This window comes from Budorcas taxicolor, chromosome 8 (assembly GCF_023091745.1).
Source record: "Budorcas taxicolor isolate Tak-1 chromosome 8, Takin1.1, whole genome shotgun sequence".
Lineage (NCBI taxonomy): Eukaryota > Metazoa > Chordata > Mammalia > Artiodactyla > Bovidae > Budorcas > Budorcas taxicolor.
Genome location: NC_068917.1, coordinates 104,121,888 through 104,134,167, shown reverse-complemented (window position 1 = coordinate 104,134,167; position 12,280 = coordinate 104,121,888). Strand labels below are relative to the sequence as shown.

General features: G+C 40.0%; 1 protein-coding gene across 3 annotated transcripts in view; it reads left to right on the top strand.

The window, feature by feature from the left end:
- Positions 1 to 4,111, top strand: part of ECPAS (Ecm29 proteasome adaptor and scaffold) — a 111,954-nt gene extending 107,843 nt beyond the window's left edge. For all 3 annotated transcript variants that reach the window (XM_052645398.1, XM_052645396.1, XM_052645397.1), the window contains exon 49: positions 891 to 4,111. In XM_052645398.1, the coding sequence (XP_052501358.1) occupies positions 891 to 1,030 (140 nt within the window). In that variant the 3' untranslated portion in view covers positions 1,031 to 4,111. The remainder of the gene's footprint in view (positions 1 to 890) is intronic.
- Positions 4,112 to 12,280: the final 8,169 nt, after the last annotated feature.

Below are 12,280 nucleotides of genomic sequence, written 5' to 3'. Positions count from 1 at the left end.
AGCATTTCTCCAGTAGTGTATCTGCTACTGACTTCAAAAGGAGGCCTCTTTACTTTTTTTTTCTGTTTCCTGGTCTTTGTTATTTTAGCCATACCAATAAAGAATGAGGAAGATGGAACAGCTTTCTGTAGAGCCTTATGTATTTGCTGTTTCTCATTCTGTCTCTGACCTCGCCTAGCAATTAAAGCACCTCTCAAGGCTCCATAAAATAGGCTGTTTAGATTCAGTAGCATTGCACACCTCATAATCCCATTTTCCTTGTTGAAATGAAAGCTAGGAACTTAGATATATCCCTGGATTCTCAGGTTTGCCACATATGTATGCATACATTCTAGATGAGGAAAATGAAGCTGAACAGTGAAATATCTAGCTTGAAACTCCATCACCAGAACGTATCAGAACCTCATAAACAAGATTTAGTATCTGACATACTTTCTGAATTTCTAAAATTTTGAGCATGCATGTAGTTCTTGTATGCTTCTCTTAAAGGTGTAATAAAGTATCATCTGTTCAAACTGTCTCTACAGTTTTCAGATGTATTGATTTTTTTTTTTTTACTGAGCTTATCTTACAGAGATATATTCAGCTCAGTTGCTGTGATGGCTTTTTGTCACTGTGTGCCCTGTCTCCTGAGTGGCTTCAGTGTTCCTTCATTCTCTTTGTCCCAGCAGCTCTGAAGGCAGAGGATGAAACCCCCTGATAGTCCCTCAGGTTATTGTCAATAATTAGATTCTGAGACAACTATTAAACCTGTGATCATTATATATGCAGGACAGTTACTGCATTTACTTCAGGGATAGGATGTGTGGCATAAAAGCAGAAAGAATAGTTTTGGGTTTTCTGCTTGCTTCTTCTATAAGGATTCTTTTGTGTTTCTTCTTTCCATTCAGAATCGAAACAGTGGGAAAGTTTGACCCCTGAGTGCAGAGTGGTCCTGATTGAGTCTTTAGGAACCATGGAGACAGACAGCAGACCTGAGCTGCAGGAGAAAGCATCGTTACTGAAGAAAACACTTGAAAATCTGGAATAAATTAGAAGGGGAAGAAACAAAACAAGTGCCATGTTCATTGGGGTTTGAAACGGTGGTGTTCTTTGAAAAACCAAGTGGGGAAAAGTAAAGATTAATCTGTAGCATGCATCATTCCTTGGCTGAAATAAAAAAAAAAATGCCTTAAATTTTGTTCCTTATTAGCTTTATTTTACTTGATGTTTTAAAAGTATCTGGACTGGATAAGCTAAATGGAACCTTGGATGATATTTGAGAGATGGTTGTAGGTGAAACTGACAGAAATAGCTGTTGAAAGAATTAGAGCTGTTATTAAAGAAATAGACAAAGTTACAGCGGGAACCTGCATAAAAATCTTAGAACTGCATCCAAATTTTACAAAGTCCTTTCAGGAAGAGGGGCTGTGTAAATCGCTTAGTTTAACCCCCTTCTATAACCTGAAGAAATAGGCTATGAGATGATGTAGTTTCCGCTCGGAGGCCTGTGCTGAGGCTGGAACCTGCATGTTTGTTGACCTACCCAGGACACTTTTCTTTTACACCCTGCTGCCAATCAGTGCTAACCTTGATCTGCCTGAGAAATTCCCAAGATGAGAAGGTACAGCCGTCCTGGCACCAGAACTGAACTGACCCATTATGTAAGCACTCTCGGATTCTTGAAGTTCAGAAGCTGAACGTTTTGTCTTATCATTTGTTTAGATGGTTGGCTTTTAGAATGGTTATTTACCAACCTTATAGATTGAGAGGGAGGGGAAATTCAGTTTTTATGTGATAATCGTCCTCCTTTTACAAGCAGATGAAGGTAGATTAGGACAAAAATGTTCATTCTGTCGTGTGTATTTTGCAAAACTCCAACAACGATATCGTAAGTGCTTTGGTTTAGATCATTTGTAATCTCAAAACTGTAAAGGCAAATTAAAATTTTCTACCCACTTTTATGCTAACAATATGACTGTGGGACAGAAAGAGAACCATTTTAATTAGCCATCTGGGAATAACATGGTATCATTCAAAGTAATTGCAGCTAGGGAGTCTTTCCTTATACTGCTCATACTCCTGCCCAGGGATGTCAGGTAAGGGGGAAAGAAGTTTAAATAAGTGTTTATCAAGGTGAATGGAGAACCCTCTAGCTCACCTTGGATTCCAAGCACAAAATTGACTTTCACTCAATTCTGACCCCTTACTGATGTTAACAGCAGGGTGGAAATTCCATGTTGTTAATTTTGGGGGCCTCTGTTAACCGACGTGGCGCTTATGGTAAAGAATCCGTCTGCCAATGCAGGAGATGCTAGAGACATGGGTTCGATCCCTCGGCTGGGAAGATCCCCTGGAGTAGGAAATGAATTTTCTTGACTGTGACCCATAGTCAAAGTAACTTTTTACATCATGACTCAGAACTCTGTGTGTTTGTATGTGTGTGTGAGAGAGAGATAGAGGATGAATAGAAAATCTTTAACTTAAATAAAATGTTTTGTGAAATGATATACTCTTTAAGTGTGATCTGCTTTGATCCCTTCCCACCAGCTCCCCACCACCATTCTGAATGCCCTTCAGACCCACTAAATTCATTTTCTGACTCATAAGTGGGTTATTTATAGTTTGAAAAACACTGCCCTAGATAGTACCTAAGCCTAGCTGTATATGCTATGTTTTGCGGTTGCTTCTGATTGGAAAAGGAGTTTACAAATGAAAATTTAAGTGTTTATTACCAAAATATCCTCCTAGCTGATACTAAATATAATTGTGAGTTTTGGCAGCATCATGAATTTTAAGTAAACTATCGTGGATTTCCACTTGAGAGTGGTGTGTGTTTGGGGAAGAAAAAATAAACCCCATTTTTTGGAAAGCTTATGTCCTCATGGGACTTGGTGTTTTTCGGATCAGTATTACCCCTTCCACTAAGTGCCCTCTGACTTTAATTTTCAGTACCTGGGATACTCTTCCTAGGCAAGAATGCAGTGTAGGTCAGGTATTGTCAGAAAGTAAGAGTGTAAGGGCAAGAATTGTGCTCTTGGCTCGTATCAAGTTTAAAACCTCATCAGATTTTATGCTTTTTAAACTTTTTGTTACTCAATAATGGGAATTTCCCATGGTGCTGAGAGAGGTGCTAAGATACTTGAACCTTAGTGCTTAGTGCTATTGAATTAATTTGTTTTCGTTTTCTAAGCACATTTCTAAGTTTTACACTTTGCCTTCATCTTGACCAGCCGAGTCATTTGCACAGCTAGTCACGTTATTCATGGTCTCCCGATGCAGCTTGTGTTGGTGTGCATATGCACACACAAATTTAGTTAAAAGAGTTAAAAACTGAGAGTTTGTAATTGTGGAATAGTGATACTGGTGAACAAATGACAAAAGGACCTGTGAACATCTGTATCTTTGGCCTTCACCTTCCAAAGCTATCTGAAACAGATCTTTATTATTTTTTCCCTAGGAACATTCAGTGCTACTCATCACATAAGCAACTGATTTAGAGGGTCTACTGAATTCCTTATTCCCGGGATACATATCGTCACAAATTTAATTGATAATGTGAAAAGGAGGTACCTGAGATGTGGCAATTGGAAATCAAAACAAAGTATAAAACTGTCTTTTTGGTGATAAAGAGCAGCCATTTCTTTAATGTTTGTGTCCAATTTACAATTGCCAGTGTGTCTGCCTGTAATACAGCGTACCTGCACAATAAAAACCGAGTGCCACCGAATCCCCGTTGCTTTACCCTCCCATCCTTTACTTGTGTATTCACTGATGAGAAAAGCAAAGAAAAAAAGATGTGACTGTCGGTCTGTGCTCTAGTAGCAATTGCACTGTGTAGAACACTGTCTGCCCATTGGGGGAGGTTCCTATCTGCTGCTGCCACAATATATTCATGCTGCTTGTGAAGTACAGGGAGTTGTTTTGACACTGGCACCCACTGTAATGTACAAACTGTTGTTAATGGATGTATATGTAACAGATTTTTGTATTTTATATGCAAAGTCTTCATAGAATCCTCTGCAATATGTACTGAGCTAGCGAAGCATGTGATAGTCTTGAAAGGAAAATCCTTCTGATGCCCAAGGAGATATTAAGTGGTAAATAAAAGCTGCATGATCAGTTCTTTGAAGTGGTCCATTAATTTTTACTGGTTCTCTTGGAAAAGAGTTCAACTTCCAAGACATTGCTTAGTTACTCTTTAAAGACCAAAAAAGGTCCTACTGCCTGCCATATTCTGAGCTACTTCTAACCAAGCAGAAATTGTTGGCTTAGGTGTCTGGGAATTTCAAGGCAAAATAGAAACAGTCAAGACAGCTGAATAATTGCTGTCAAATATGTGGAGAAATGCAATCATTGAAAGATTGGATTTTTTGATAAAAGTAATCCCAGAAGTGATTCTGCTTTTGATCAAGATTAACATACCTGGCTATATACATAAAATATCAGAGATTTGGTTTCATCCTATATTGTAAATGGACACCAAAAGTTTTAGGCTGTGGAAGATAGCCTTGAAGGTGAGAGATAACTTGCTCTTTCTCTCATAGCAGATAACAAGCCTTAGATGCTCCCTTTTCTGTTATGCTGTTTTTTCTTTTTCCCGCTAGTTCCAGATGAACTGATTAGAATAACAGTTGAGTGTTTTTTTTAAGTGGAACGTTCACAACTAGAGAGATGAAAATCACTAAAGGAAAAATCTCATTGTTAAAGGCAAATATACAGCGAAGGTAGTAAAGCAACCCTTTGTAAAGCTGTAGGAAGGTTAAAAAAGTAGTAAAATCATCTAAATCCACAATAAGTTAAGGGATACACAAAGCAAAAATGTAAAATACATAAATAGTAAATGTGGAACAGGTAAAAATGCAGAGTTGTTAAAATGCATTCAAACTTAAGGGATCTACAGTTTAATCATGTATTTGTATAGGGTGCTATATATAAACATAATAGCCACAAACCAAAAAGTATATAATAGATACCCATACAGAAAAAAATCCAAACAGTACTAAAGATAGTCATCAAATCACAAGGAAACAGAGCTAAAGAAAAACAAGAAAGAAGAAACAAGAAAGAGCTACAAACCAACAAAATATCAGTAAGTATATACCCACCAATAATTACTTTAAATGGACTAAATGCTCCAGTCAGAAGACAATAAAAGTGACTGGATACAAAAACATGACTTGTAAGTGAACAGCTGAAATATTCATAAGAGGTCAAAACTGAAGACCATCTAAATGTCTATCAACTAGTAAATAAACCATTGTGATTTACACAGTGGAATACTCAATACTGATGAATATAAACATAAAGCAGTATGCTAAGTGATGAGGCTGTTTATTATATAATTCTATTTATATTAAATTCCAGAAAAAGCAAAACTAGTGACAGAAATCAAATCAGTAGTTTGGAGGCACAGGATCAGAGGAGATTGCAAATGGGCACAAATTAAGGTCTTAGGTGTTGGGAGTGTTATTCTTGATTATGGTCATCAACCAAATTGTGTTTCTAATGTATTTAAAATCCCAAGGACAGAGGAGCCTGGTAGGCTATAGTCCATGGGGTCGCAAAGAGTCCGACACGACTGAGCACACTTTCACAATGTATTTAAAACAGCTCTCCTTGTCCACAAAATTAGATTTAACCCATTTCAGTTGAGTTCAGTCGCTCAGTCATGTACAACTCTTTGCGACCCCATGAATCGCAGCACGCCAGGCCTCCCCCTCCATCACCAACTCCCGGAGTTCACAAACTCACGTCCATCGAGTCGGTGATGCCATCCAGCCATCTCATCCTCTGTCGTCCCCTTCTCCTCCTGCCCCCAATCCCTCCCAGCATCAGGGTCTTTTCCAATGAGTCAACTCTTCGCATGAGGTGGCCAAAGTATTGGAGTTTCAGCTTCAACATCAGTCCTTCCAATGAACACCCAGGACTAATCTCCTTTAGAATGGACTGGTTGGATCTCCTTGCAGTCCAAGGGACTCTCAAGAGTCTTCTCCAACACCACAATTCAAAAGCATCAATTTTCTTCACAGTCCAACTCTCACATCCATACATTACCCATTTAATTTGGTATAAAAACCGTTTATGATGTCATTACCACTTAATTTTAATAACTTAAAAATTTATGCTTCTACCTGACTCTTGTCAATGGAAACAACTTTCAGAGGCAAGAGTGCCAAATTAGAAGTTCTATGTTTAGAAAATAAGGCTTCTTGAGACCCCTGTTCACCATTAATTCCATTGTGTGCTTGGAATCTGGGGAGAAGCCTCCATGGGACCTTTGTACATTTGTGCTCACAGAATTCCATCTTGAAAAGTATACAATCTGGGTGCTTTATGTAACTCCCAATATAATACTTTAAATCCTTTGACAAAATAACAATCTGTTTAAATTCTTGGAGAATATTGATTCACAAAACATATCCTATTTAATTAGTTTTACCAAAGGTTTTAATTTTGAGATCAGCCCACCGGTTCTGCCCCCAGCTTGCATTAACTCCTGTGCAAAGGAAAAAAGTCTCTAATCCAAAATCCTTATCAAGTTCATACTATACGTCTCACAAATACCCTTAAATAGTCTGAATTCCTGACCTAGGCTCCATAGGATTTAAGAAAATGACTATTGTTTTGAGGCACTAAGTTTTGGTTACTTTGTTATGAAACAATAGGAAACATATTTCTGATAGTAAATTTTCCTATGTTGGAAAGTCACTTAAAATCCACTAAAGGTGATGTAAACATGTTATTTCACATATCAGTTTCACTTCTAATTATATACTCAGACTTGTACCAAAAGATACACATCAGGTTTGTAATAACATTGGTTGAAGAAGACAAAAAGTGAAGCCAATTAAAATGTCTAGTGTCTAAAAACAGAATAGTGGATAAAGTATGTTATGATCATAAAATAGACTATGATATAGCAGTAAAAAATGAACAAACAGCAGCCACACTCATCAACATGGATCTTGCAAGCCTACCATGGAGGGAAGGAAGAAAAATGTGTACTGCTTAATGGCATAAAATCAGCAGATGATGTTCCACGTGTACTTGAGAAGAATGTATATGTGGATTTGTATGTTTTGTTGGATGGCGTGTTCTATAGGTTGTGTTAAATCTAGTTGATTTATAGTGTTATCAGTCTCATATCTTTATTGATATGCTACCTCATTTATTTTTAATTTTATATTGGAGTATAGCAGATTAACAGTGACAGTCTCAAGATGGACAGCAAAAGAACTCAGCGATACATATACATGTATCCACTATTATTTAGTTTGTTTTTTGAGATTTCAGTATTAAATTCTTCAACTATTACTGTTAATTGTCTAGTTCTCCCTCTGTCAGTTTCTGTTTTAAGTGTTTCGGGGCTCTGCTTTTCATATGTGTATATATAATTGGTATGTTAAGGCAACAAAGGATGAGATAGATAAAGTGCATCACCATTACAGTGGACATGAATTTTAACAAACTCTGGAAGATAGTGAAGGACAGGGAAGTCTGGTGTGCTGCAGTCCATGGGGTCCGAAGAGTCGAACATGACTTAGCGGCTGAAGAACAACAAACTGTTACGTCTTCTTGATGGACTGACCTATCATTATTAAAAATGGGCCATATTTTCCTGTTCCTTTAAATGTCTCTTTAAATGTCTCTTTTGTTGAAAACTGGACATTAAAACATTATATGGCAAATCTGGAAACTGGAATCTCCTCCCATTGCACAGTTTTTTGCCAGTTGCTCTGTTCTTTTTTAGTTACTTCCTGAACCAATTCTGTAAAGTCTCAGTTCTTTATTGGACTTGATCACCTAAGTCTCTGTTCAGTTAGCCTGGTGGTCAGCTAATGATTGGACAGGGATTTCCTTAAATGCCTTGCAAACCACAAGTTCCCCATTCTGGCAACTACTCCTGTTCCTCCATTAGCCACAGCTCCATTACCAAAGACTGTTGTGTTTATACGACTTTAACTGAATTTTTGGGAATAACAGAGGGAGTAGAGAATAGCTAAGACCTGCCAACAGCCTAAAATTCAATATAAGGTATCTCTGTTTTTATAGATCCGTAGCCTTCCCTCTCCAGAGAAGGCAATGGCACCCCACTCCAGTACTCTTGCCTGGAAAATCCCGTGGACAGAGGAGCCTGGTGGGCTGCAGTCCATAGGGTCGCTAGGAGTCGGACACGACTGAGCAACATCACTTTCACTTTTCACTTTTATGCACTGGAGAAGGAAATGGCAACCCACTCCAGTGTTCTTGCCTGGAGAATCCCAGGGACGGCGGAGCCTGGTGGGCTGCCGTCTATGGGGTCGCACAGAGTCGGACACGACTGAAGCGACGCAGCAGCAGCAGCAGTAGCCTTCCCTCTCAGACCCTCAGGGCTCGGTCCATCTTCCCCGCTTTGTTGAGCAGCTTCACCACCTCGTCGTGGATGATGAACACGAGGGCCACGTCCAGATAGGCTGGGGCGGGGGGTGGTGCCATTGTAAATTGCCTTGAGCCCCTCACCCCTCACTACCAGCGAGCAGCCGTCCACGTGTTTGTCCACGTGTTTATTCACGTGTTCGTCCACGTGTTCAGTGTTGTTGCGCCTCCAGGCCCTGAACGGGGGTCTTGATCTCTTGCAAAGATGTGTTCCCGAAGCCCCTGGCTGCGCTCGCGATAGCTCGAAAAGCCTGTGGTCGGCGGTTTCAGGGGCTCGCTGGAGTTCGGCCCTGGGCACTTGTCTGTCGTGCAGCGAGCTACTGACCAAGAGGCGGATGATCTGGTGAAATGTGGCGGCTGGAAGCCGTGGTGAGTCCGCTTTCGTCCTTGTTTCGAAACAATCTCCCTGACCGTGTGGAAGAATCCTCTGTACCATGGGTTTAGGGGCGGTCTGGTCGCAGATAAGCTTCACCTGGATGGTCTCCATGGGCGCACAACCATCAAGGCGCCGGCCTTGTGGGCGTCCCGGCCTCCCAGCGGCCCACCCTGCTGTCCCGCGGTCCCTGGCCATCTCATGCGTGGGTGCTGAGGGACGCAACCATCTTGGATCTGATGGCTGGAGCTGTAGAGCGGGGAGGAGGCGTTGGTGCAGCGCGGGGCACCAGGGCTGCGGACCTTCTGCCACACTCAGGACCAGGCCATGCAAGCGGGCATAGGTCTGCTCCTGCATCATCATGCACCCTGTGGGCACGGTGATGCAAACTGCCATCTGAGCACTAGGCCACCTGCCGGGACTTGGCCTTGATATTTTTGAAAAGTATCAGCTGGTTATTTTGTGGAGTATCCCCCAGTTTAACTGACTAGTTTTCCCTTATGATTAGATTCAGGTTACATACTTTTGAGAGGAATACCCCAGAAGTGCTATTGTGTCCTCAGTGGAGGCACGTGGATATCAGTTTCAGTTCAGTCCCTCAGTCCTGTCCAACTCTTTGCGACCCCATGGACCGCAGCAAGCCTGGCCTCCCTGTCTGTCACCAACTCCCGGAGTTTATTCAAACTCATGTCTGTTGAGTCCGTGATGCCATCCAACCATCTCATCCTCTGTCGTCCATCCCCTTCTCCACCTGCCCTCAATCTTTCCCAGCATCAAGGACTTTTCAAAGGTGTCAGTTCTTCACATCAGGTGGCCAAAGTATTGGAGTTTCAGCTTCAACATCTGTTCTTCCAATGAATATTCAGGACTAATTTCCTTTAGGATGGACTGGTTGGATCTCCTTGCAGCCCAAGGGACTCTCAAGAGACTTTTCCAACACCACAGTTCAAAAGCATCAATTCTTTGGTGCTCAGTTTTCTTTATAGTGCAACTCTCACATCCATACATGACTACTGGAAAAACCATAGCTTTGACTACACGGACCTTTGTTGGCAAAGTAATGTCTCTATTTTTTAATATGCTGTCTGGGTTGGGCATAACTTTTCTTCCGAGGAGCAAGCGTCTTATAATTTCATGGCTGCAGTCACCATCTGCAGTGCTTTTGGAGCCCAAGAAGATAAAGTCTGTCACTGTTTCCACCGTTTCCTCATCTATATGCCATGAAGTGATGGGACTAGATGTCAGGATCTTCATCTTCTGAATGTTGAGCTTTAAGCCAGCTTTTTCACTCTCCTCTTTTACTTTCAAGAGGCTCTTTAGTTCTTCTTCACTTTCTGCCATAAGGGTGGTGTCATCTACATATCTGAAGTTACTGATATTTCTCCGGGCAATCTTGATTCCAGCTTGTGCTTCTTCCAGCCCATCATTTCTCCTGATGTACTCTGCATATAAGTTAAATAAGCAGGGTGACAATATACAGCTTTGACGTATTCCTTTTCCTATTTGGAACCAGTCTGTTCCATGTCCAGTTCTAACTGTTGCTTCCTGACCTGCATACAGATTTCTCAAGGTCATGTGGATATATGTCCCATTATTGGTGATGTTAAGGTATCTGCTATAAAGCTATTACTATCTTGTTTTTGAAATTAATGAGTAGTTTGTTGCGAGATACTTTAACATCATGTAAATATCCTGTCTCTTATCCAACTTTTGCTTGTGCAACTATGATATTTACATTTACCTGCAGTAACACTTTACCTATGATAATCTATTACTGTAACAGCCCAATCCTTGACTGATGATTTTCTAACTACATTGTTCTTCCATGTTTATAGTTGAGCATTCTGCTGTAAGGAAGACCCTGCCTTCTTCCCTTCCTTCCAAAAGAATTCATGCACTTATCCCCTTCTATGGATTATAATCCACTTTTACTATTATTTATTTTGATGCTCAAAATAATCTGTCCCAGATCTGGCCAATGGAAGGCTCATCAAGTGGGCTGCTAAAGCCCTTTCAAATATCCCAGTTGTTCTTTGCATACTTTCTTACTGTTCTAGTGCAATAAACTACTGCAAGCTACTCTTGTCCTTTACCTGCTCTAGCCTTGACATCAGCCATTTCTCTAAGGAGCTATGTTTCCTTTTAACTGAGAATTGCCTTTAGAAACAAAGGTGTGGGTGGGTGGGGGTGTGTGTGTGTGTCTTTTGTTTTAAGGCCTTCTCAAAATATGTAATTGAATAATTTTTTTTTTAAGTTGCTGAGATGAGTCGTGTTCGACTCTTTGTGATCCCATGGACTGTACAGTCTATGGAATTCTTTAGATCAGAATACTGGGGTGGGTAGCCTTTCCCTTCTCCAGGGGATCTTCCCAACCCAGGGATCAAACCCAGGTCAGATCTCTGGCATTGCAGATGGATTCGTTACCAATTGAGCTATCAGGGAAGCCCAATTGAATAAAAGTTCTGATCATTTGTTGGGACAGGTGGCTTAATGAGTACACTTTCTTCCTTTAATCTCCGAAAACTAGGGAGCAGTTTCACAAATGAAAATAGATACATGTAGTTTCACAAGTAAAAAAAATACAGGTTTTAGAATTTTAGGGCTCTCTTTTCTCTATACACTGTGGAGTACTCTAACTGTAATCTTTCAAGAAGAAACTCTTCATTGGCTGGATTGGACAGAGAGGAGAAAGAAAATTCTGTTTTTATGAGTTCTTTGAAATTATTTTGGGAGAACTGTGGTTCATGCTTCGTCTCAATGTTTAAAAGTTTGATATAATTGGGTCTTTGGGACTTTATCCCTGAAGTGTATAAAGTTTCAAACCTCTGCATGAACTTTATAGCTGCTGAACTTTAAATTGTTCAGGGACAACAGGTATTCCCCCAAAACAACAGAGCATTTAAATTTGCATAGTATTTCAATTGTTATACATTGGGATTTTTAGTTACTGAGGTAACAGACAATTCTTCTGAAAGAAATGATTTGCATTGTTGACTTTTAAGGAATATGTTTAACATTGTAAACAGCGATGCAGTTCATTCTTTCTTGCACAGAGCTAAGTTTATGATGTATTTCATAAACAATATTTTAAATGGCATTGGTGATAGGGAATTCAAATTTTCTTGGCTACTATTTTTAAACTATAGAAGATATCAAGTCCCAGGCAACTGAGCTGATTTTAAATTCTTGAAAAAACTGTTTTCATTGCTAGTCTAAAGAACAGCAGTCTTAGAACCTGTTTTGTTGAAATCATCTCCTGCAGTAATATAATTTTTGTAGGAAATTTGTTAAATATAAAATCTGGTAGAGAAGTTTCTAAGAAGTCATCTCTTAACTAACAAATAAATAAGAACTAACTCCTAGGATGTAGGAAAAATGAAGTTCTTAGGAAGAAAGGCAGAAACTCTGCCTGCTCAGTTACCACAGAGGGCAGTAGTACTGACAAGTATTCCCTAAAATACTCAGAGTATTCAGGATTACTGATAATGTTTGGATCTCAGTGTAAGCTGT